This window comes from Semicossyphus pulcher, unplaced genomic scaffold, assembly GCF_022749685.1.
Source record: "Semicossyphus pulcher isolate SPU_LCO1_2020_fin unplaced genomic scaffold, fSemPul1.0.p SCAF_4, whole genome shotgun sequence".
In the NCBI taxonomy this organism is placed as follows: domain Eukaryota; kingdom Metazoa; phylum Chordata; class Actinopteri; order Labriformes; family Labridae; genus Semicossyphus; species Semicossyphus pulcher.
Window position 1 is genome coordinate 5,880,282 of NW_027211715.1, and position 26,380 is coordinate 5,906,661.

At 41.2% G+C, this 26,380-nt stretch overlaps 1 protein-coding gene across 1 annotated transcript in view; it reads right to left on the reverse strand.

Moving 5' to 3' along the window:
• Positions 1-1,107: 1,107 nt before the first annotated feature.
• Positions 1,108-26,380, reverse strand: part of LOC138607219 (uncharacterized) — an 83,453-nt gene continuing 58,180 nt past the window's right edge. Inside the window, exons 4-5 of the mRNA XM_069679796.1 lie at positions 16,109-16,314; positions 1,108-4,257 (exon numbers count right to left, since the gene is read on the reverse strand). Of these exons, the coding sequence (XP_069535897.1) occupies positions 4,035-4,257; positions 16,109-16,314 (429 nt within the window). The 3' untranslated portion in view covers positions 1,108-4,034. The remainder of the gene's footprint in view (positions 4,258-16,108; positions 16,315-26,380) is intronic.

The window sequence follows — 26,380 nt, forward strand, 5'->3', positions numbered from 1 at the left end:
GTGTTTCTAATGCTATAAAGTCAGTATATTGTGTGCCTGCTCTAGTCACATCATCTGCTTGCTTGACCAATCGGTGAAATCTGACATTGAACCAGAACAAACTGTAAGAATGTGTTGATGACGGTTGCTTGTTCATATCATGGGCAGCTGTAGCTCAGGTGGTAGGCCATTAATCATTCAACTGGCAGCGCAATCCGCGGCTCCTCTCGTCCACATTACAGAGTGTCCTTGAGCCACTGCACTCCAAACTGTTCCAAATGTGTGCAGCATATTTGAGAAAAAATGTAAAGGACAAAAGCGACCAAATGAAGGATAAGCACAGGACGCCTGGAAACGGTAATCTGTGGCTGTGAGACAGGAAGTAAAGGACAGGAGAGGACATGATGCCAGGATTCAGAGAAGCATTTGTCTTGCAGGATCACCTCGTAACCTTTCGGTCTGCCATTTACTGCGATGCCCTGTCGGTGGGTATAGATGTAAGAGAGCCCACTGGAGGGGGCCCACCTGCCTCTCTTACCGCAGTCTGCTGTACCATGTGGAGCCCCAGATGTAGCCGGCAGAATAATCCACACTCATACACTCATGAAAGTGTCCATCTGGCCCCACACGCTCACATTAAGCCCCCGGAACCACACAGGCATGGGGACACTGGGAAGCCTCTGCAGTCCTGTCGTCGTGGCATTTAGCAGATACAAGCGCGTGAGATACTGCTGTACTTCTTCTTTTCTGTCCACAGAAAGGCCCGAGCCGAGGCGGCGCACAGCTGAGAGTCACTTGGCTGTGACCGAGAGGTGAAACGGAGAGAGGACTGAGCAGGATAAGCCTGCAGAGCTCACTGCTAACAGAGCAGAGCAGAGTGAGGAGGATCTTTTTACATTAGCTGTGCCTCGGGCACACGCAGATAACAGCAAAGCTCCTGGCTGGCAGGAGAGGCAGCGACAGTACAGCCCTGCATCACAGCTGGCAATGTTTATCAACCCAAAATAAAAGACTTTGCAGATCCGAAAAAATATCTTATGTATCTTCCTTTGGCTAAATGCAGATAGTCCTGAAAGTTAGTCAATGCAAACATCAGATAGAGGCCAGCCTCAGATTTTATTTGTTTCCAGTTATAAACATTTTTTAAACATCGAAGAAGTTCCATGAATATTTAAAGTCACACAATACTTGATATAAAAACAACATAGAGAAAGTTTCCAATGCATTACCATCAAAGAGGGTCGTGTATTTACAAAACATTATTCACAAACTTTATGTTTTAAAGGAGAACTGTGAAAAAAAGTTGCTCTTTGGTTCTGGAGGAGCAGTGTCAAGTCAGTGAGTGCTCACAGCCAATCATTTCATGATGCAAATGTTAATACTGATGAGAGGGATGGCCAAAAAGATGAAAAACTTCCCATGTAACTATGTAAGTAGGCTACTCATTTCAACCCAAACCATGATTTTTTTAAATTAAAAAATTGTACTAACTTTTAACTTAAAGTCGAGGTGAAATGAAAAATGTCATTTTAATCCTTTTAGATCACATCCCCGGTAATATTGTGCATCTATTTGACAATATAGGCCAAAAAAAATACAAAAAATCCATTTCTTCGTATTCTTATATCAAAATCTGATCATTTTTTCTTCCGGTAAAACTAAATTTCACGCGTGCTTACGTAAGTTAGCACCAAACAATTTCTACCAATCAATCTACAACATTTAGCCGCAGAGCACCAAGAACGCTCGGTCAGTTAGCTAGCTACTGCGCTGTGGAGAACGTCTGTCTACGCCCACTTCTCAACGATCAAATCAAATCACTCTTATGATATGTCCCGCCTGCACGTCTTGTTTCACTCGGAAATACGTCACGATACGGAAGCTAGATACTCTCGAAATGCCGTTTCAGCTCGACTTTAAAGATACAATCTCAAAGATTTCAATTTTTATGCTCTTGAGCGCCTCCCACTGGTGATAATCTGTAATTACAGGAGCACTCCTCCCAATTTAACCAGAACCGTCTACGTCTACGGCTGGCTCCCTTTGTTAAGGGTGTAACTCTTGATTTTCCTGGCTGACGGCCGCTTTCCTTTTTAGACTGTTTGTCTTCATCTGAGCGTCAAAATTGTTTCTTTTTCTTTGGATTTTCACTTATTTTTTTGAAGTTGTATCTGTTGTCATTGATCTTTTCTTTGTTTGTTCAGCCATAGGAGATTACTGTTTACTCGCAAATCTTACAGAAACCGAGAGTGCAGCCGCTTAGCTCCGCCTACCCTCTCTGGCAGACCAACCACTGCTAGGTGATGGAAAACGCGTCACTAACTGGGCGCCGCTTGGGATTTTTTCCGCAAAAGTCACTACAGACAGCCAGTCTGTAATACTGCAAATGCAAAGGCTTTCATCCTTCGGCGATAGATACCGACTTAGCAGACATTTATTTACATGAAAATCTCCTGTGAGGAGTTTTTCGCTGGTTATGAAACAGCCTGAAATTAATTGTGATGTCTCTATATGACCTGCAAAAGCAAAGCAGACCATCAGCAAGAAGATTAATTATTTCTATATAGTTATTTTTAATGCTTGAAACCGCTGGCGGGGGGTAGGTGTCAGACGAAAGCAATTAACTGCACGCTGCCTTTGTTTACATTTTCCAGGGCATATATTTAAAGTGAGTGATACATATGACTGTTAAAGAAAGCAGGAGGAGAGTTTTTGTTAAAAAGCACCACTTAAGCATGTACAGGACAAAATCAGCAAAGAGATAAGATGTACGGCTTTGTCCACAGGGGGCGCCAAAATCGACAAACCGAAAGTTCATCACAGGAGCTTTAACTTAAACAAAGCAATTCACAACATGAAGCATGTGTTCATTACTCTTACACGGTATCAAAACTCATAAAATATGAAAGCTTTATTTTGAAATCTAATCAGACGTTGCATATTTATTATTGCTAACTTGCTAGCTAGCCTTGCACGAGCAAAACTGAAGCTATAAGCATTTTTTCACATCCAACAGGAGGAAAAGCACAGGTGTTTATAGTAGCATCAATGATGCCTGGCTTTCTCAGACACCTGAATAGAACAGAACCATTGTTAAAGTTATTATTAACACCTGTGATTTCCTCCTGTTGGATGTTAAAATGTCCTCTGTGAAATAAGCCCACAGGGGGTACCTATGTTGTCATGTCGGGCCACTGAACGAAGCTGATGTTAAACGAGATGGGAGTGAGACCTAACCCATCAAAAACCAAAACACATATAAGGTTTAGGTAGGGATTAAACAAACAAGATTTAACATGGGTGTTAGTGAGCATTAGATGTGCTGGTCGGCCGATATGTTGCCATTTGAGCTTATTTTATTACTAGGTCCAATTTGAACTGTGTCTTAGCTGCATTGCACCCCCCTCACATCAGTAGATGCTAATTCAAAGCTGTGGTATATGAACATAATCCACAGATGATCTGATGGTAATATAAGACGAGGGCTACTTGTTAGCACCTTTTCTATCTGTATGATAATGGTTTATGTTTTAGGACTACAGCGGCGTCTCACTGGGAACCTTTACTCTCATTTGTGAAGCAGCAGCGGGACAGACGCTGCTCTCGCCCCCGTGCTCGTCACCACTTCACAGGCTATTCAATTAGCAGAAGAAGCATGGGAGCTGGAGCCATAATGGAGCTGATGAGATGCACAAGGACAGGTGACACTAATCAGAGCGGCGCCCCATTGTCTCTGTGTGGACATCATTAAGGAAAGAGAGTGATTTCAGGCTTTCTTTCCCTCTCTGAGCCTGAACACACTCATGCAGGCTGCGTGCATTAACTTCCTTACGATCAATTTGCAATATGTGAGAATATATTCGCTGAATTAAGTGAGTGTTTGATATAGAGGAAAATAAGAATATTTGACGCCTTGAAAATAGGTTTTAAAGTGCAAGATCTCATAAATGCCACGCTGATAAACTGATGTGATATCTTGAACGGCTGTTAGAAATATCTAATACCCAAAGGATTTACTCTCATCCCGTGTTCTGTGGACTCCTTCTGTTAGTTGTTCAGAAAAAGCTGAGACGTCCACTCCTCAACACATCCACTTTTCTCTCGTCCACTTGACTGGGTGAGGCCGCAGATGAAGCGTGACCCGCGGCTGCTGAACCGGCTTCGGAGCGATCCCAGAGGCCCCGGCTCGGTCTGTCCTCTTCAGAGCCTCTGGCCCGGACTGTGAAGGAGATCTGCTCGGCCTGCTGGTACCGACTGGTCAGGTAGCTGGACAGACACCTGAGGAAACAACAAGTACAAACATTAGGATAAAAACACGCCTATGGGTCTCAACTTCTGACTGCTTTATCCTAAATAATCCTGTCATCAAAGTCCTATAAACTATAGTTACACTTTTACTTATACCGGTGTTGTTAGTAATATATAATCCTGATTCGGTTCTTTTATTAACTGAGGCCATCTCTACACGTACACGGGTATTAGTGAACGGAGTTTTTGCCTCCTTCGTTTCCAAAAAAAACCCCTTCCACACAAACACGGTTATAAAAAATCCTCGTCCAAACGAAAACGCAAAAACACAACAGAAACGCTGTCATGAGAATGCCACACCAACAGGCGGCGATATAACCCGGTCAGGCAAAGAAGAAGAAGAAGAATCACGGCCAATCAAAAATTCTATCCCAACGCCTTTGTTCCTCAATGTAGTAGACGAGTAACTTGTTAATAATAATTGTTAGTGTTAAGCATCACTGTTTATGTCACATCCGTCATTTTGCGCCTCATTAGTGATGTGTCACCATGGAGATAACGGCGCACAGCCTGACATCACGAGCCAAAAACGCTGTTTACCCAGTCTACACGTCTCTGCAAACTGAGTTTCTTAAAGTCTTCACCCTGACCGGAGTTTTACAAAAGATCTGTTTTCAGTGACCTAAAGCGGCGTTTGTGTGGACGAAAGGCCAAAACGCAGAGAAAAAGCTGCGTTTTTAAAAATACCTGTGTACGTGTGGACATGGCCTGAGACTTTACAGTTTGTGGGTAAGTTCTGTTGAAGCCAGGGCTCTTGGGCTCCTGATATGACGCAACAATGCAGTCCAGTAAGACCTCCTCTCCAGATATTTAGCGTAGTGGAGATTATTTTTTAATAAATACGACTTCATTGTCCAAACTTAGAAGGTCAGTGTGAATGGTTGGGTGACATATGCAACTATGCATGAGTCTGCATCTTAACGCTGGCCCTTACTTAAAGATTTTAAAAACCTTAACAGATGTTGAAAATGTGAGAGACTCTACACGTGACGACACATAATGACAGATTGAACAGTTTTGTTCCTGTAGTGCAGGGGTGGGCAACCCTGCTCCTGGAGGGCTACCTTCCTGCATGAATTAGGTTTCTCAGCACTCTAACACACCTGATTTGAATGATCTACTCGTTATCAACCAACTGAAGCGTCTCAGGGGATTGGTAACGAGCGAAACATTCGAATCAGGTGTGTTAGAGTGCGGAGAAATCTAAAACATGCAGGAAGGGTTGCCCACCCCTGCTGTAGTGTAACGGCACACCACACACTAACAGATTCGGTTCATCAACAACAAGAGTCTGACTCTCACAACTGGAAATCTCGCAACTTCTCTCGCGGTCAAACGAGACTTTAGAGTAAACAAACATGGCGGCCGACTATTTCTTGATTGAAGTAGGTGAACAGTCTCTGCTGGATGCTTGGTTTTCCTTATTATGAGAAAAATCAATCATGTGTCCCAGACAACAATCGTTCCCTACCATTAACTTATTGCTTTGTTACATAAATATAACCATAAAAAGTAGTCGCAAGTAGGACATTCTGTAGTACAACTCTGACAAAGATGAATGAGACAGAATCTCATCAAAGTATTGTACACTTTAAAGATTCAATCTCGAAGGTCTCAGTTTTGTTTGCTGTTTCTCAGCTTTGGTGGCACCGGCGATAAACGGTAATTGAGGGATTAAACCTCCCAATTTAACCAGACGTCTACAGCTGGCTCCCTTTGTTACGATAGTAACTGTGTGATTTTCCACGCTTTTAGACTGTTTGCTTCATCTGAGCGTCGAATTTGTTTCATTTTCTTTGGATTTTCACTTATTTTTGAAGTTGTATCTGTAGTCATCCATCTTTTCTTTGTTTGTTCAGCCATAGTAGATTACTGTTTACTCGCAACACTTGCAGAGAGCGGAAAAGCAGCCGCTTAGCTCCGCCTACCCTCTCTGGCAGACCAACCACTGCTGGCTGATGGAAAACGCGTCACTAACTGGGCGCCGCTTGTGAATTATTCTGCAAATGTCGCACCAGACACCCAGTCCATAATAATACTATATACTGCAAATGCAAAAGCTTTCATCAGTGGGCCATCGGCTCAATCACCATTGTGTTACCTCATTCGCCGATAGATGGTGATGTAACAGACATTTATTTACATGAAAATCTTTGAGATTATGCCTCTAAGTTTTAAAGGGCATGGTTCCCAACGTAAAGGTTAGTTTGTAAGAAGTGTACCAGTGGTAAACTGTTCTCTCCTTTTTTATACTTCGGCTCGGTTGACAGCCTCTGGTCGAGGTGACCAAAGGGATGAACACTGACTAATACAAGTCTGTAACAATGGGACGAAAGGCTAAGTTAAATTCCAGGTTACTTTCAGGGTTACACAGTTTGCGGTTGTAAAAACAAACGAGCAGAAGGTGGAAAGCAGATATGATTCAAGGGCAAGTTGAGTTCCCGTACCCATCTGGTAATCTATGTTAAATACTTTGCCTCAGCACAAAGCTTCATGTCACACAGATCAAGACAATCAAACTAAAGGTTACACTGTCCAGGATTCAGTATGACCAAACATAATTTCACTGACAGAGCTCATGTGGTTGGAAATCAAATAAGATACTTGACATTGAACAGTTTACAGACGTTCTATGTTCAATGCACTTTGTACTAAATTACATTTGTTACAATAAAAACATATGAGCTGATGTATATTGAATATAAATGTATTCTAAGAAGACAAGGTTGTTACAGTGATTGTTAGAAAATGTCCTTCCCTGTCATTCTTTGGGCAATGTTGAAGAAATACTGAGCAGGTGCAAACAGTTTACAATTCTTACGGTTAACTCTGCAGCCTTCTTAAAATTAGCTAACCCTGGTGCCGGTTTAGCTCAGCCAGCTAACACAGCTAATATTACTCCCATTAAATGGAAACATTTCCACTGATGGTGAAGTAAGACAAGTTGATCCAGACCGCATGAATCAGCACGGCACCTGATTGAGGTCTCGTCACTGTCAGAGTCTGTTGACATTTTCTTTTCCATTCTCCGTCTTTAAACACCGCCGTGTTCTGTTAATTGTTTACTTCATGTGCCGTCTTCAGTTGTGCACATCTCTCTGTCGTAGCCTTCAGTTTGTGCATCATTTAACCTTTATTGCTTTCTCTCTGCTGTTTTGTCTCTTTTCTTTTATTTCCTCTGTAAACAAACCAATGTTAAAATTACCAGACTTTTTTCAGCGGTTCAATATGATTACAGTTACTCCTCTGAAATGTGTGATTAGAGCAGCATCCCTAGTAACGGTCTGTTCTGCATAACAACGGTCTGTTATCGAGAAATAACAGACCTTGGAAATGCTGTAAATAACCAATCAGAATCAAGTATTTTAATTAGCCGTGTATTAAAGGAATATTAATATAAAGAGGTCAAAGTTCTTCTGTCTGAGCCTCCTTCATGCAAATTGTGGACAAAGACAGCAGCTCATATCACAGATGCAACAAAACGAGTGACAATAGAATAAAAAATAGACACCTGAAACATTATTAAACATTCATTAGAGTAAGATGGTTAAAACAGTGTGTTTCATGCAACATGATCAATCTTTGTAGCAGAGTTCTTTCAGTAGCATTTTTTCATCATCAGGTTTGTTGGGTCCATAAAATGAGGCCACGTTTCCAGGTCTTGTGTATATATATATATTTTTTTAAATCATTGGGTCCAATTGGATCCCAGAAGGAGTTTTCCGGGTCCAGTAGGGTTCCTGTTTTTCATTTTAGACCTCGACCTCTGTCCAACCTTTCACACTGCTCTCATCTGCTATCACCTTTGAGTCTCATCAGAGGCGAAAAGCTATCATGTGATTCTTCATGTTGGTGCATACTAACGATCACAGCAGTTATTAGTTATTATGAGCTTCATGTGACTGATGTAGGATCTAATCATGATGGCTTGACTCTGAGGTGGTAACACAGCCTCATAACGTATCATTTCCTACAATCAGCAGCAGATTAATATCAAGACGGTACAGCATCAAGTGCTGCCTGCTAACCTGACGGAGGACCTGAGGAATCAAGACTGTAGCTCATTATTTCAAGCTGTAACTGCATTTAATTCCACAGATTCAGGAGCTGCTTGGTACAAAGTGATAAGTAAAGAAATCCCTCTCCCAGCACACTGACTGAACGCACAACTTCAGTCCACATAGTAATTGGCTTCTGAGGCAAATCAATGCCTCAGATCAGAATTGAAGCATTCTGCTTGTTTACAACATCTATCATTTGCTCCTTATCAAGTGTGATCAGAGCAATTTTCCCTCCCTTAATATAGGTTTGATGGGACAAAGAAAAGCTCAATTCTTGGAGAATTGGAAAACACATTTCTCGTGCTTCGTGGTAACTAAACTGTCAGCAGATAAGAGAGTCCATAGTATCAACTCCTGGGTAATTCATCTCACAATAGTGCTGTTGTGTTTTCCTTCGGAGCAGCTTGGAAATATGGTTTGAGGCCTTTGCTTTAAATGTCACGGCAAATGCTTCGTCTGAATGCTCACGCAAAGGAAATGTAAAGCAGAATGCACAATGTGTAGACTTTAAACAATGCACTCTCTCTGTTTCCAGATTCCCCAAACTTCTGCGTCGCTGTTACATCAAAAAAGCATATTAGTCCCCTTGTGTCGGTTATATCTGCAAAAGGGCGATGAGCGATTCGTCCTCGGGCAGCTCTGCAAACTGCTGCAGACAGTAGCGTGAGGTGAGAGAGCAGTGTAGGCCACTTTGTATCATGTCAGCGCTAGCGGTTAGACGCCATCTCCACAGTGTCCCCTGTCACCAATCACATCCTTTTAAACCACCCAGGGAGCTCGACACCCCCCTCGCGCACACACACAGACACACATACACACACACACTCCCTTATCTGTCAATGCTGCTTAAATAATGTAATTAATGACTTAATTAACATTTCCATAATCTATTTTAATAAATCTAACACGGCATAATTAGAGTTTCTAACCTCCAGGCAGTGGCATATAAAAATTCACAGAGCGGAGCTGCGTGGTCAGGCCTCTGTCTCAGCCCCCGACTCTCGCCCTGACAGTAAAGGAAGGAGAGGGCGCATATTGTGTGACAGCCCTCCGAAAGGCAGTTCAAGCCTGACAAATGTCATGTGACTTTGTGAATGTGTCCAATAACAGACCTGCAGCGCGAGGAGGAGGCCGAAAAGAACAGTTTCTTTTGGGGAGTTTGAAACGTGGAAAGGAAGTCAGAGTGCAAAAGACTTGAATCATAATGAGAGGGGTTACTATGGAACAAGACGGAGAGGAAGACTAAATTATATAGTATTGAGCATCATTCAGTAGGTCATCTGTTACATTAGCACAACCGTGTTCCCTTTTAATGTCCTGCTTCCATTGTCTTATGGTTAATTAACTTTATGGTATCAACTTATAGAATCACTCTCAAATCCTGTTATTAATAATAAAAATAATCAATTTTATTTATATAGTGCTTTTCATGATACTCAAGTCACTTTACATTATTAAAAACAACCAAAAAAACAAAATAAGAACAGAAGAAACACAATAAGAGGAACTATTAAAACAAAGGTTAAAGGTCAGAGGTTAAAAGCAGTTCTTAAAAGGTCTTGATCAGTGATTTGGAGGAGGTCAGGTCGGTACAGTCTTGGATGATTTGGGTTAGAGCGTTCCAGAGGGACGGGGCAGCTATGGAGAAAGCTCTGTTACCCCAGGTTCGGTGCTTGGTTCTGTGTGGTGGAGAGAGGAGGTTTGCATCAGAGGAGCGTGGCGATGGAGCAGGTCTGTGAGGTATGAAGGGGTCTGGTTATGGAGGGCTTTGTGGGTGAGAAGAAGGACTTTGAACTGGATGCGTTGTGGAACAGGGAGCCAGTGGAGGTTCTGGAGGACGGGGGTGATGTGTTCACGGGAGTGGGAGTGGGTGAGGAGGGGCAGCAGAGTTCTGGATGTGTTTGGAGGATGAACCGTATAGGATGCTGTTGCAGTAGTTGATTCTGTATGTGATGAAAGCATGGATCAGAGTTTCGGCAGCAGAGAAAGAAAGTGATGAACGGAGACGAGCGATGTTTTTGAGGTGGAATAAGGCAGTCCTGGTGATTTGATTGGCGTGTTGTTCAAAGCTGAGATTACTGTCGAAAATGACTCCAAGGTCGCGGATGTGCAGTGATGGGGACAGAGTGGAATTGTCAATGGTTGGGCAGAAATCGTGAGTGGTTCAGTGAGGGATTTGGGGCCGATGATTATTATTAGTCCATAATGCACTCATTGAGTATATTTCTGACCTGCTGACAGACTACACCCCAATGCAGCCCCTCAGGTCATCAGGTGAAGGTCTTATAGATGTACCCAGAATCAGATCTAAGTCCGGTGAGGGGTCTTTAGTTACTGTGGTCCTTCATACACATACACATATTTATTACAAATAGTTACTCTGTGTGTGTGTGTACATGTGATCACTTGTGCCAATGGTTATATGTGTGGCTTTCATTTTATTCTGTCTGCTATGTGTATCTGATGTACATTGGATGCATGCTTTACTGATTTGGTTTTTATATGTTGTTCATGATTGGGGTTTTTTGGGATATTTTTTGTATTCCTATGTTTTTACCCCCAATGTAAAGCACGTTGGGCCTCATTCACTAATACATGCGCAGAAATGTTCTTACTCTGCGCACAAACTAAGTGCATATGCAAAATCACCGTCGGATTCATGACATGTGCACACAGGCCAATTTTGTTCTCACCACCGTGCGTATGTTAGTGAATCAGAATCATTCTAAATTGACGAGCGCGTCCCCGCAGTCTGCAATCTGCATACAAGGACATCCACTCGGCGTATCAGGAAGAGAGCGGTGAGGTGAAGACAGAAGAGAAAAAAGTTGCAAGAGATGGTCGTAAAGGGGAAAAAAACTAAAGAATTTCAGCACAGCAGAAATTGAGGCAATTGCGTCGGAGGTGGAAGCAATAAAAAAAACACACTTTTCCGAAGCGTGTTTCAGTGTGTCAGGAGTCATGATGTTGAAAAATAATTAAGCTTGGGCTTCTATAACTGAGGCTGTAAATGCTGTGTGTCCTGAGGTTCGGACCGTGGCTCAGGTAAAAAGTGTTTCGTCATCAAGGTGGACGCTAAAAAAGGAATCGCTGAGCAGAAAAACTGAAGGAAACAGGCGGAGCACAAGGAGCACCTGATCTGACAGCGCAGGATGAGAGACTGGCTGCAATAATTGAACCATTCATATCTGGAATTTGTCCCCACACTGACGGTGAAAGAGATGATATTAAACATGAACCGTCTCATAAAGGTAATTCATTTCATTGTTTTGTAATTAACAAGTGTAAGTCAATCTGAAAAAAAAAACCTCAGTGCATTAGTAAATTCATGGTTTTAATTGTTGTTGTCTATTAAAGGATTTTTTTTAGATGAATAGTTAATATGCCGTGCATTAAGTTATAAGGGTGTGTTTACATTTTCTGAGAAAGCCCGTCCTTCATCATTTGTGCTTATGCATGATCTGAGGAAGTTCTATATTTGTTTGTAAAGTACGAACAAAAACTCAAGTAAGAACATGTTGATGAAACAAAGATGTGTGCGTCAAACGTTCGTACACACGGTTGAACAATGCACAACTAAAAATGTAAACCTAGGCCAAGACCTCCTCTTTAGTGTGCTGGTCAAAAAGCTGCTGAGTTCTGGGATCGTACTTAGCAAAACGTGTGCTGTTTTTTTTGCTTTTTATGCAAACTGGACTGAAAATGAAAACCAGACCTCTTCCCTTTCCAAAAATGTCCCTCACCTTCGGATTCTGCAGAATTCACTTCCATAGACATGGACAAGTTTCATTTTTTAAAAAGTTATTTCCTAAAACAGTCCTGTAGTAAAGCAGTTATTACCCAAAACGGGGGAAATAGTGTATTTGTTAGGGGCTATTTTCAGCTATGGATTAATGCATGGGTGCTGTAGCAAATACTTACAGAAGGAGGATGGTGTATGTGAGTTTGAAGAAGATAAATCAGGTTTTGCACATAGAGACACCAATTATACATAAGTCTTTTCATTGGATTGTGTAACAATAACAACAATATAGAGTATAGGTAACTTTATACTTTACAAGAAGAACAGAAGAGCTACATAAAAAGCTTTGCTAATTAAATACACAAACACAACTTCTCATTATGTTGAAAAGACTTTCTCAGCCAACACACTTCATCAAATGTATTCAGAACTGTAAAAACTAAACTTTTTAATTGCTTTGTTACAAACTAAACTTGTGTTTGAAGTGTTGTAGCCATGGCAACTGACTACAGGTAACAGAAGCGGGCTGCAAAATGTTTGAGCCCCCTGCCAATAATCTGGCATTGTTACATGTGACCACTTTAAGAGTTGGTTCAGACACATACACAACATGCATTGCATTCGACACCAAAAAAGATCCTTCAGAACTGCTGAATTCTGAGGTACTTGTTTATCTTTGTCTCATTTCCGATGCAAACACTACAAGGCCGTGTGGTGGGGGAGAGATGAGGGGGTCGCTCCTTAGAAGGACCTCCACCCTCGGGGGGTAAGGGTGACTGAGATGCAGCCTGACAGGGGGCAGCAGGAGGCTGGCACATCCCAGGCAGCACAAGCACCATGGGGCACGGGTCCGTGAGGCCCACCAATGCTAATAAGGGCACCCACCACCCTCCCTATTGTACCCGTTATAAGGAAGCATCAGTTGGCAGAAAACCTGTTTAGAACAGTAGTGCACCTCCAAGGCAATAGGTTGGATGTAAACACTTAAAATACTGGATTTTCTATACCTACTAGAATTATCAAGTGGTTATTCTAACCATTCATACCTTATTTACATTTTAATGGAAAATAAATTATTGAAGAATAAACTGATCTTTAATTTTAGGATAGGTAATGCAATAATCTAAAAAAGGGTATTAATACATTTAAATAAATATATTAGTTGATTTAAAAAAAACCTGCTGATCAGCATCAAATTACATCTATATGCTGTTGATTTCTCTCTTAAATAATTACCAATCCATTCTTACTTGGATCTCAGGACACAAGAGCAAAAAACAAAAACATCACAAATATGTTTTAAAAGTAAAAACCTTTAAGGACCTTTTGAGGGGCGGCTGTGGCTCAGTGGTAGGGTCAGTCATATCCCAATTGGGAGGTTGGCGGTCCGACCCCTGACTGCAACAGTCTAAATGTCGACTGAACCCCAAATTGCTCGGACTTCTGTGTATGAATGCAGTTAGTTCCTGATTGGAGATTGGCACTTTGCGTAGAAGCCTCTGCCATCAGTGTGTAAATGTGTGTGTGAAAGGGTGAATGTGAAATGCAGTGTAAGAGCACTTTGAGTGGTCAGAAGACTACAAACATGCTGTATAAGTGCACTCCATTTACAATTGACCATTTACGAAACACGTATAGGAAAAAAAGGGAATATTCGCTGAACTGAGCAAATACAAACTGGTTTAGAACGCAATACTTCTTTTTAAAAAGCAGCAAAAGGCTGTTACATCACAATGCTTAAATGTAAAACCACAATGAAAGTATTCTCCTCTAAGTGGGCTCACTTGAACAAGGCACTGGGTTGTTGAGGAGCACCGCACTGCTTTTTCTGTTGAAGCCTACGGTTAATTTGCAAAAATAACTACTTTGTAAACTGACAGAAGGCCCGCCTCTCCATTCATCCGACTGGACAATGAGAAAAAACACCAATGACGTCGGGCACTTTTCTGCTTTGAGTAAAAGTTTTTTCAACTGGAGGCTCAGACGCTGAGAGCGTATCCCCAAAATCATGAGGCAACCAGCAACGCAAACGCTGCGAACAAAAAGCGTCCCTCTCATTGAAAACAACTACAAAAAAGCCGCCCCCGCGCGCTCTGTCTGATCGTCCCCTTAGGCACTCTAAAATAATAAACCATCTCTAATGAATATGGTGCATCTGATTTATTCAAAGTAGAAATACACAAAACTCGTTGTAATTTTAATAAAATAACAATGTTAGGCTTGAATATCCACACATTTAGGAAAAGTCATGCTCCTTTAGGTACATGTGTTTTATTACATTGCAAAATTGTAAGTTAAAATTACTGCCTTGGTATATTTAAGGCCTCATGCCTGCGACCTAATCACAGCCATGATGATATTCAGTACAACATCACCCCTTCTCATATAATATTGCTTTTATACACATACGGCGAATAACTGTAAACAGTAATAATCATCAACTAGTTCCACAGCTTAACTGAAACTGGACTGTTGTTGCCAAGCAACCCAAACATTCTCCTGCTCTCTGTGTCTCCAGGTCACCACAGATCAGCTGTTTTTTATCTTCTACATTTGTCTGTTTGTTTTAATTTATCATCAACCAGTGAAGAGTCTGCTGTGTGATTCAGAGGAAGCAGCTTGATCAATGTGGACATACACGGTCTGCTGTTATGTTGATTAACAGTATTCAGAGCACCTGGCTGAGGTGGAGTGATACACAGAGTGAAAAGTCCCTGTGATGTTGTACTCTTTATCAGCACTCCTGGAATGCCTCTTGTCCAATCAGATTACTTGGTCGGAACTAACTGTTGTATATATGATAGTATAGAATGATTGTATCTGTTGCATCTCATACAGTACCCACAATCTGAGGACTGTTTAACTGTATTCATCGGAGATTCTGGCCTTGAAACTTCAAAACAACACAAACATGTAATGATGAGTTATTATGAATGCACTTTAACAAAGTGTTAGTATTTTAACAGTTTAACTGTTAGCATGACAACATGTTTGAACCTCTTTCAACTCATAACAATGAACAAATACCTGCAGCCCAGATCTGCCAAGAATGCAGCTCGTCTGAAGCTGCTGCATGTGTTGTAAACAAACCGATTTCCTGTCATAAAATTACAGCTCATTACTAGCGTGGAGAAGGGCTTCAACAACATAATGATGCAGAAGCACATTACCAGTGCAACCATATTTATTAATTACCAGTTCACTAGCTGCATTCCTTGCAAAGGCAGTTAATGGGGGAAAAAGTTACGAGCTTGTTGAGTTAATTACAAACAGCCTCTCTTATTTTAGTTAAGACAAATACTGGAGGAAGGGCAGATGTGGAACACAAACTTTTAGCTTTGCTACTGGCACCAAAAGCAGAATGACTGGCAGGTTACATCACTGCTACTTCTACCAAATATTATGAGTTTTATAAAGCGAGGGTGTTTGTCCAAATCCCAACTTTTTGTTCTTTAAAATCACTTTCACACTTTGTTTTTTAAAGTCTAAGTAATCCACAAGCCTGATTTGAATCACTACTTTGGGCAATTACAGATTACATAACATGTATTTGTAATCTGATTACAGTATCAGCCGTATGTTGCTTTTTAATCACAGAGTAGATATTGTTTATGCCAGCAATCTAATGCATTATTTACAAGCTAGATGTTGATAAAAACAGACTGTTCATTTACCAATGGTTTACAGTACCGCAGGCATCATTCCAATTAGCAATATCAAAATGGGAAATAAGACTAAGTGAAAACAAGAGAGGTGGAGGTGGAGGTGGGGGGGGTCAGGGGCATGTTTTCAAAGATGATTATTTTGATGCCACTCGCCACTTCCTGTTTTGAAACTCACATAAAAATTAAAAATAGTGTTTGTATAAAGCTGATGAGAACACATCGATCATATTTTAATCATTGATGTTGTCATGGTGATGGGATGTAAAATGAAGTTCAGACCAAGGACACTTCACATCCACAAAGAACAGATGGGAGAGGTCAATAAATAAACAGTAATAACATAAAATACTCACTTGATCAGCAGGATCTCTGTCAGCAGACCAAAAGAGGCTGCTGCCACTTTAAACGTGCTGGGGGGAGGAGGGTTGGTGAAGGCCGTCATCATGCGGTAAACAACATAAGGCACCAGACCCAGCAAAGCTAACGCGGTGATGAGCACAAGCCACGTCTGCCACTGGAAGCTCACAGACCGCCATGGAGAAGTCCTCTGGAGCTGGTACTGGACAGGAGGAGAAGGAGAACAACTCTCATGACATGACGACACAAACTGTTCTGACTCATCATAAATGATTCCAGCTGCAGATAATATAACAAAAGATCTAAAGTCGTAAACACTATAGAGGGTTTTTAGCAAAGCTAGCGGCGTAACTCTGTGGATGGCAATGATAGACGGTCAGTCCAACACTTTGGTCCAGATCTCAACAACTATTGGACGGATTGCAAAATAAATCTCCATTCTGATTGGCCGCAGGATCTCTGTTAATCACTGATAACAGACACTTACAAAGGTCTGAAACTTTCTGTTCTGCTTTATTAATGTGCTGAATCATTGACTGAACCTAGTAGCAGTGTACTTATTTATTGTTTCAGGTATTAGGGCCTGTGTCCACTAACTGCGTTTTTGTCCTGGCAGCGGCTGTTTTCCATACAACACCAATGCGGTTCATTGTTTTCAGCACTCAGCGACCTTGGCTCAAAAACGGCCTCAACGTGAGCTCTTGTTTCACAGCGCTTTCAGTGGAAAATAGTTCTACTTTTGGAACACTGCCGCGCTCGTAAATGTCACTTCTCCCTCACCGACCAATCAAAATCAAGAAAGGGGGTGTGGTGGGGTTTCCGATATCAACTTTTTCAATAACAATAGGTGGAGGAGAAAATAATCCTTTCATTTTTTCAAGGGTACAATTTTTTTAGGTCTAGAGTTGCCAAGGGAAGCAGAAGTGCTACAATACAACTTTCATATCCTAGCAACAGTAAGCGCCGGTGAGAAGCGCTCTGAAACTTAGGTTGTGGGTGCTGCCAGCGCAAAAAACCTTGTTAAGTCAAACCCTCAGGTGGATTTCAGAAAAAGCATATTTTAGCTGAAAAGTTCTACGAGCTGAGCGGAATAGAAATGTCTCCCGTTGCCAAGTCAAATCTTGATTTGTCTTTTTCCAGGATTAGTGAACAATGTTTTGATTGAACCTGATGCAATTGCTATATTGTTTCAGGTATTAATCCAACCCTTATGTGTTAAAAGGTACACAGAGTTATGGCTTTCAGAAAAAATTAAGATGTAGTCTTATGTTATTGACTTGGAATCTAGCATAGTTAGCATTTTGGCTTATATTTTAGCCAAAAGGTTCTATGAGTTGAGCAGACAAGATATACCTCCCATGGCCATGTCGAATCGAAGGTTTGTCTATTTCTTGGAGTAGTGCACAATGTTTTCACTGTGAAAGGACCTTACTGGATGTTTACGATTGTATCAGATGTTTGTCAAATCTTCAGGTGTTACCAGGGAAACAGACTTATGTCTCGTGGAAAAAAATATTTATTATTAAATTAAACATTTTATTTACTTATATTTTTGGCCAGGTAACCATGGCATGAGCCTGAAGCTGAGGCTGAAGATGTAGCTAATTAACTAATTCATTAACTTTGTAAGTTACAGGCATAGCAGGCTGGGTTTGTATTCTGTTATAATCAAGTGAAGAATGGATCAAATCCAGATTCTAGTAATGTGATTACAGCTTGTCTAAGGGTTTTACACCCTTAACACGAACATTATAAGATAATGACACTGCTGACTGTCTATGTTGACACATAAGTGCGGATTGTGTTTCCATTTTAAATAAAAACTATATATAACAGGATTTATATTGAAATCCTTGAAATACTTGTAGTGTCTCCACTCTGGAGAGTAAACAGACGCCTATTGTTGAAATAACTTGTATAATCTAACTTCACACCTGTTCTGCATAAAACACTTAAATTATATAACAGAAATAAAAAACAACTTAAATACTCACACAGGAACATGCATAAAAACAGTGAGGCACGCATGCAATCATGAAGCCAGCATGCAAACACAGCCTTAAATCCTGGCCAAACATCGCCTGGCTCTGGAGACAAACCAAACCACTTGAACAGCGTTTGATTAGTGTCTGGAATTCATCTGCAAATGCACACTTGCCTTGTCCTCTTTCATGGCTGCTATTCATTAATTAGATTCTTTGTGCAACTGAGCTATCCTCAATGTTTAAGGTTACATCAGGCCCCAGTAAGTGGCTGCCTGATAACAGAATGCATCCATCTTCATTACTCAGGCCTTTCTGTCTAGGCTTGCTCCTCCACAAGTGAGCTATGTCAGTAGGTTCTAAGGCACTGATACATTTCATTGCATTCAGATCCTGAACTTTTGCCTCCTTTGATTTTAGTCGCTCTGATTAAATTACTGGGTTGTGGTTTCCAATCATATCAGGTTCCTTTGTGGAGATTTTTCCTTCTCAAGGTGGAACTGTGCTGCAGCCAAGGGAAAACCACACACCTTTTTGTGCTTGTAGATTAGAAAGCCTCTTTATGAATGCAGAGCGAGGGATGTTGGATCATTTTACCGCAAAGTAACGTGTAAATTTGGAGTTAATTCCTCATTTCATACTGACACTGATGAGGCCATGCAAGTTAAAGAACCCTTTTCAAATGAATCTGGTCCAAAATTATTCTGGCTTATTTTTAACCAACTGCAAACCTGTTGGGATTGAAAATGAAGCCAACCCTGAGTGCCAAAAATTGCAGTACCAGGAATTGCCACCTGAGGATGGCTCCATAAGAGAATGAATCCTAATAGAGCCCATCGTTACTGCAGAAGTAAACATGTTTACAGGCCTGGCACACAAAGCACTTTTCAGTCTCCATATCTATGCCAACTGTGCAGAGGTGGTTCTCACCTGTTTAAATATATTAAGGCGTAAAGGTATGCATAATTAGGGGTTAATTAGGCTTTGAGTGACAGGTTGGTGCTGCTAGCTGTAACATCAAACTTAAACCTTTCAGCCATGGTTCCTTTTGGAGAATTCTTCATGCAAATATAGGGCGCACGATATGGCTAGCTGTGCGGCTAATTGTCCTTACAGATGGTCTAAGAAGTCTGCATTCTGTGAGTGAAATCATATGTATTAATATTAGGACTAATAATCTGGTGTCCAAGCTTATCATATTTGGCGTCTTAGTTTGTCGAGTGTTTCTTGAAAGTTGAATTACTTGTTGGGCCTGTGCATGGCATTCAGCATTGTTGCACAGAGAAGAGCGTTGGCCATAGTGACGAGAAGACGTTAATTTTTAGTGGGTTTCATTCGTCTACAGCTCGTCTTCCTAACGGAGATGCGGGCAGGTAAGCCTGCAAGTGAGCTATGTTCCACAAGCACTCTAAGCCAGCTAATGAATTTGTCCTGAGCATAGACTGCATTGATAATGTCTCGTCCATATATGGTCACTTCTGGTACCAGGAAACCAAGATGTCTACCAAGGCGTTAAAAACTACAGGCTACAAATGCACAAACCAATGGGTGATGTCCCAGTGGTTTCACTCAATTGTTAATTATGGTCCGTCCATCCATCCTATCCATTTTCTACACCGCTTATCCTGCTCAGGGTCGCGGGGGGGCTGGAGCCTATCCCAGCTGTCATTGGGCGAGAGGCAGGTTACACCCTGGACTGGTTGGCAGTCAATCACAGGGCTGACACATAGATACAGACAAACTTTCACTCTCAAACCCACTGGCAATTTAGAGTCACCAATGAACCTTGCATGTCTTTGGACTGTGGGAGGAAGCTGGAGGACCCGGAGGGAACCCACGCATGCGCGGGGAGAACATGCAAACTCCACACAGGAAGGTCCACTTCGTCCGAACCCTTATTCAAACTAGGAACCTGCTTGCTGCGAGGCACTACAGCACTAACCACTGCACCACCGTGCAGTCCTTTAATTAAGGTCATTACTTTCAAAATATATATTTCAAATCATTTGGAACATGACCACTAATGATTCTTGATGCTTAAACTTGAAATTGGATTTAAATCAAATTAATGATCAAATCTGAAAGCTAATGTTGAATTTATAAATCTTTTCTGTTAGATTTCATAATGCAAACCTTCCATCCTTCCTGCTGCTGCAAAGGCTATTAAAGAGGAAGAGGGGAAATTGAAAGCTTATTTCCTCCCTTTTGCCAAAGAAAATTCAGACATTCAGAAAAATGTCTTCACAAACCAAAACACATGTTTTCAATCTTAGAGTAAATATGAATAGACTCAAATCCCAAGGTAGCAACACAGTGAATATGTTTTCTTTTGGAAGCTAATAACACAAGCTATTAAAATGGTGCTAATTGCGGTGGTCAGTTCTTAAGGTCTGGGAGACTAAAAGCAATGGAACACATTTTGGTGACAATCCTGAAAAGGCACATTTCAATAAAGCTGTTAGCGTCCCATCCATCAGTGGGATTTCAGCTTTTAGTCATATCAAGGCCAAGCCAGTTTGAATTGGGTTAAAAGCAGCTTTATTGTGTTCCTTCTACCAAATTTACTTCCTGTGAAGAAGCTGATTAAAGTAGCCATAAGGAGACCATCACATCCATCTTGTCTTCATGTGACTCTGTGTGGAATGTAAGCAGGGTTTTAGTATTTAGGAGGCTAGTTGTTCAGAGTAAGAGGACACATGGTAGTCCATCTATACCTTGAAGGGAACATGATTAAAGACACACTGTATGAGGATATGTATCACAGGCCTGGCAGACCTATCTGCCCCTTTCTGGTGAGGAGCACAGTCTCTTTAGAAATTACATTTCCCCTGCACCTCATCTTAAAGTCAAATAACACTTGGTAATCCAAACACCACACTGAGAAGCAAGCTATAACTTAAAAAGTCAGCACAAAATGCATTAACCACTGGTTAAAAATCACAGTGTGTTAATTACATCCTGATGTTTTATGACTATGACCTTTAAACACTATACCAATCAATCAATACATGAGGGAAGCAGCCTATTGGGAATATTTAGATCCACAGATTCTGAAAGTAGGGCACTATTTATCCAAACACAATCATTATTAATAGCCGGACAGTCAACCCAAATACATTTCCTACATATTTTCCACATTACTTCCTCCAGAGGTACACATGGTCCAGCATGGAGATAATTCATTAAGCAGAACTGTCACACTAGAACAGCAAAGAGGACGAAGGCACAAATACAATATTATCTCTTAAAGTCATGGTCAGGCATGTTTGACCTGCTATTAAAGTCACTGTAACACTCTTTGATATATTATGGAACACAAACAATAATGACATTAAAGTTTTAGTGCCATGTCGGCAGATGTAAAGCTCAGGGTGAGGAAACTGCTACAGAAAATAGGGAATGATACGGCAGATTAACAACTGTACAGTTATCAACTTCATCCCCTTTTCTTAGCATTGCTATCCCTGTCAAGCTTTGTATTCTAGTGCAATATGTATGTGCATTGATTACAATGTTGACAGTTTTACCATTAAAAATAAATATTTCAAAATAATGTGAGCTTGATTTTTTCTTTACTTAATTATTTCTGTCCTCATCAGCCTGTCTATTTTTATGTACATTTTATATGAGCCCTTTTTGTCCCCTCTTTTTGTAAATCAATGTTAATGTCAAAAGAATGTATGTACTGGGTTTCCCCTGCATGTCTCCTTTTCTTAAAATGTATACATATTTATTTATTTTTAAATATGTGCTGTATAAATAAATACAATCAGATATCAGCCAGAAGTCAACAAAACAGCCCTAATATTTGGCTAGTGACACTTCTGTCTGCTGAAATTTGCTGTTGCTAGCAGATTATATCATCTGTAGCTAGCTCACTAATTTGTGTTACCTCTGACTTGGATAAAACTGAAGTCTAACACAGCTAAGATGTTTCTGTTACAGACTATATGACTTAGCAAAGACTGGGTATCGTGCTGGGTCACTCTTTACAAGACTACAACTATAATGTTGTTGGGATTATTTCACATCAGGCTCCAGGTTCAAATTTACGAGAAAAATGAACAACGGATCTGAGGCAGCTTTTGGATTACGAGCATTAGCATTGTGAGCTAACGTAAGTTTTATGACCACCAAACAGCAAACAACTGCGACGATGGGAGCATCCATGAACTCCAACAAAACTCATGACATTTTTTCAACACTGAAAGATTTGTAGTATAAGGCTGGCTCTAGATGACTTGTTTGAAGATGAGAAGACAAAACGATGTGAAACATGCTTTTTATGGTTACACAAAGTACAAGATATCATGCTAACCATGAGCTACAGTTAGGGGAACAATGCTAGCTAAAGCTAACAGATCCCGAGCAAAGTTTAATGCTAGCTATTCAAATATTCAATACAGAGGTCAGATAAGTGCTTTTGTGTGTATTTTTTTTGCATTTTCAAACAATATTTTTCACTTTTAAAAGAGAAAAACTGTTTAAATGTGTTTAAAACTTCCAAGAATCTTTTAAAGAGCCAGACAAAGATGCTAACATTGCCCTGATTGCTCCTATTGACTTCTTCTTCTTCAGTCTTTGCCACTGTAAAGATGTGAGGCAGTAAGCTAAATAGCATTGTATGCTAATGTTAGTAGTTTTCGTAAAGCAGGAACACCCATTGCATAATATATACTTCATATTTTGAACAGCAAGACCTTTGTAGCACCAGCCACACCGTGTAAATGGTAAGTGAATATTAGACATGCACTGCTCTGAGAGGAGGTTTAGCTAATGGCCATTTCCACCTTTAGAAGTCCACACAACATGACATGTGTGCAAATTTTACGCTCCAGGATATAATTAATTTATTGTATCGTGTGCTGTGTGGCTTAGGAGTTTGCCACAATCTGTATGTGCCTTCAGCTAAATGAGGAATCATACACATTCTCCATAAGCGAGAACTGCTGCTAAAATATTTACCAAACACATATTTGTAGGAAGTAGAGCATTTGCATTCAGGAGGGATCTGGGTTTCTTTTCCTGAACTCAGTACTTAGTAACCTTTAACTGGCTGTTATCAGCGTATCGACAAACTTTAGTTAGATCTCCTAATTTCAGTTGCAACACAAATTAACTGTGTAATGTGGAAATGCCAAGCAGCTCCTGAGACAGCCTCCTGTGTACATGCTGCTTGTTTGCTAACAACAGGGACGAAGTTCTACTTAGCAAGACCAGACTTGAAAGTCTATTAACTTATTGAGATTAAAAGCCTGATGCCTTCCCTCCCACCCGACCCTCTGTGGCCCCTTCCCCCCCGGCCGGCATCACACCTCCAAAGGAGAAAGGTGATTGATGAGAGCCATCAGGCAGCTTGGAATCTCTTGTCTCATTAGACTCCTTATGCATCTAAGCTGTTTCAACACACACTGGGAGAGCGAGGCAGGGGGAAGGGAGTGAGGAGGTGTGCTTCCTCTGACTTTTCAGAAGATAAGTACTCGCACTAAAATATTTACCTTGTACATTAATCTCAGGGAAATTAATTTGCCATAATACTTTCTCCCTGTGAAGAAGAGTTTACTACAGAAGTGTGGTTTCCACTCCCTACTTTCTTGCCCAGTGAGCTTTCTCTCCTTTGATTTACTCATGAGACTACTTTGAAATTAATGTTCCAGGGGGAGTAGTGTTTGGACGGTCAGGGTGGATCCCATCATCGACCACTGAGGCTGTCTTGATGAGGGTTAGCTGGAGTTGCAGAAAGCAAAGGAAGAGAGGAATGTTACATATGCATATCCCCAAAGCAGACCTGCTCAATCACATTAATGCAAGTGCAGCACATTATTATGTACTAATTGCCTATGTATAGCATCATTACTATAATGTGCTGTTGATTGTATCGCTGCAAACCAAGTGGGGTCCATTCTGTTCGGATAAATAACCTCATTGTCCCGAAGACAATAACCAAGATAAATAGTCGGAATCAATGGCCTCCATGGAGACTATTTAGTTTGTGCTGCAGCTCATTGTGTTCGCTTTAGTTTTTAAAAGTTGTTTTGGAAGCACTTTTGATGAAATAGAGCAACAAAAACTATCCAGTTTTAATAAGGAATAAGGAATAATCACAGACAACATGAGAACAAGGTGTAAATCATTGCCTTCAAGTGGTCATGGTATTGAAATGAACCATATGCTTAACCCCTCTGACCAACTACCATGGATTTGTTGTTGTCCTTGGATTTGTCTGAATAACAACATGCAGGCCTGTGCATGCAGGTGTAGTATAACTTGGAATCTACAGCGACTCTGTAGCGTCAGACGAACGTGCGCGACACTTAAGCGTCACGGCAGCATCTATTTTGCGATCTACACCAGCTGCGACTACAGCAAAGAAGGGTAGCAAAGTTAGCCAATGGTAGTTGCAATTCCTGGCCATAAATAGGGGTGGCAGTGACGCCAAAAAGTGGGCAGTCTGCTGTAAACCGTAGAAGACAACTTTGCAACCAACGCCTGCTCATCTAGCCTATCAATAAGTTCAACTGGAAACAGAAATCGAAGTCGGCCAAAATGAATCACATGGTTTAACATGGATTCCTTGGTTGTGGGCATGTACTTATACGCAGCTAGTGGAGATTGCAGCATTGAATAACATTGGGGCCGTTCTGTTCCGACACACTCGTGTCAAAAATACACTTTAAACACGTTGCCTGTGCAGATTCCCCGTTAAATATAAGAGTCTGTATTTGAATAGTTTGGGGTGTAGTGTCTTTTTACAGCCTTCCAGATAATAAAAAAGTGGTCAGTTGTGGCTGCGTGCGTCCTTGTGTGGAAGTGTATGACAGTGCGAGAGGATGTGCATGAGCGTGTGCGATCAGGGAAGACAGAGAATGCATTGTGTGAACCAGTTTGTGTGTCAGGGGGAGAAAAAGCGAGGGTTTGTCTGTGAAGGGTGGGGTTTTGGTCATCTGCCATCGGATAAGATATCCTGACAAGGCAATCACAGAGAAACAAATTCTGCAGCCACATGGGTTCAACTCTGTCGTTCTTCACCCTGATGAGCTTTTGAAAAATGGAGTGCAGTTGAAATTGGTTTTGTATGAGAGGCTTCAGATCTGTCTCTCGTCAGGATTATTGCCACCTGTCTTCATTGGCTGCAAAGGTCTGTTAATTAATCTGCCTCTCTTTCTTAGTGGCCAGAGAGGACGGGGCCAACAGAGCGCTTTCTTTCCTCTTCAGCAAAGGTGTGTCAGACGTACCATTCCAGAGAAATACACATCTAATTTAGGATAAGACAGCTATGATGTTAAGCAACATCCCTAATCAGCATCATTAAAACACTACATCCTGCCCTTCCTTTTTAATTTTAGGACTGGAGCTATTTAATTGGATATTTAATATAATTTAGTTAATGAAAGTGCGTGGAAATTCTGTTTGAGGGACAGTGATATCTCATGTGATCAATGAAGCTGCAAATAGAGCTCTCCAGAGGTTCTTTCCTGACTGATCATGTCTCTCTATGACACTGAAACGGCTTAGTACAGAATATCAATTAATAAACTGCAAAAATTACTATTTGCTAATGCAGAAATATATGCAATGTGCTCCATTCCATAGGAAGGTGATCCCTGATTAAACATGTCAGCTGATATCAGTAAATGTAAGTGGAAGCCTGCAGTTAAGAGCAGCAGCATGTGATCCAGCATTGATTAATTGGACATGGATAGATTAATATGCCACTGGATACCCATGCCAAGCTCATCAGAGTAAAAGTGTTATTACACAACCATCAGCTGTGATGCTGTAAATGAGCAGGAGTGTGTGGAGGGATTTAGTTGGCCAGGATACTGCAAGACCGGAGGCAGAAAAAAAAAACTCAGTGGACTTTTCCTTTGTTGAAAGAGGCCCAATCACAATCCCACAGGAACTTGTCATTGGCATCTTCCCTGCAAAGTGTCAAAGTGATCAAGTGTAAGCTGGGATTGTCTGCTGCAGAGTGTCTGCACCTGTGCATTCCTCTAAGTGCTGAGATCTTGAAGTGGAGTTTGAACTTGGCCTGCTGTTTGCAGCTCAGGCGTACCCAGACTTGCCTGGCTGAGAGCAGCTTGTATTGTACACACACTCCTGTCACTCTCCGCTGTTCCTCTGGAATGTAAACCACCAGTGTCACACCAGTGTGATGTAGTGCGACTGCACGTTTCTGTTGCAGTGCAGGTGCAGGTTCGGGTTCAGCTCTGAAGTACTTTGCCAAGTTTTAACGTGCAAAGGATCGAAAAGAACAACACTTCCTTGAACTTAACTGCTTGCACA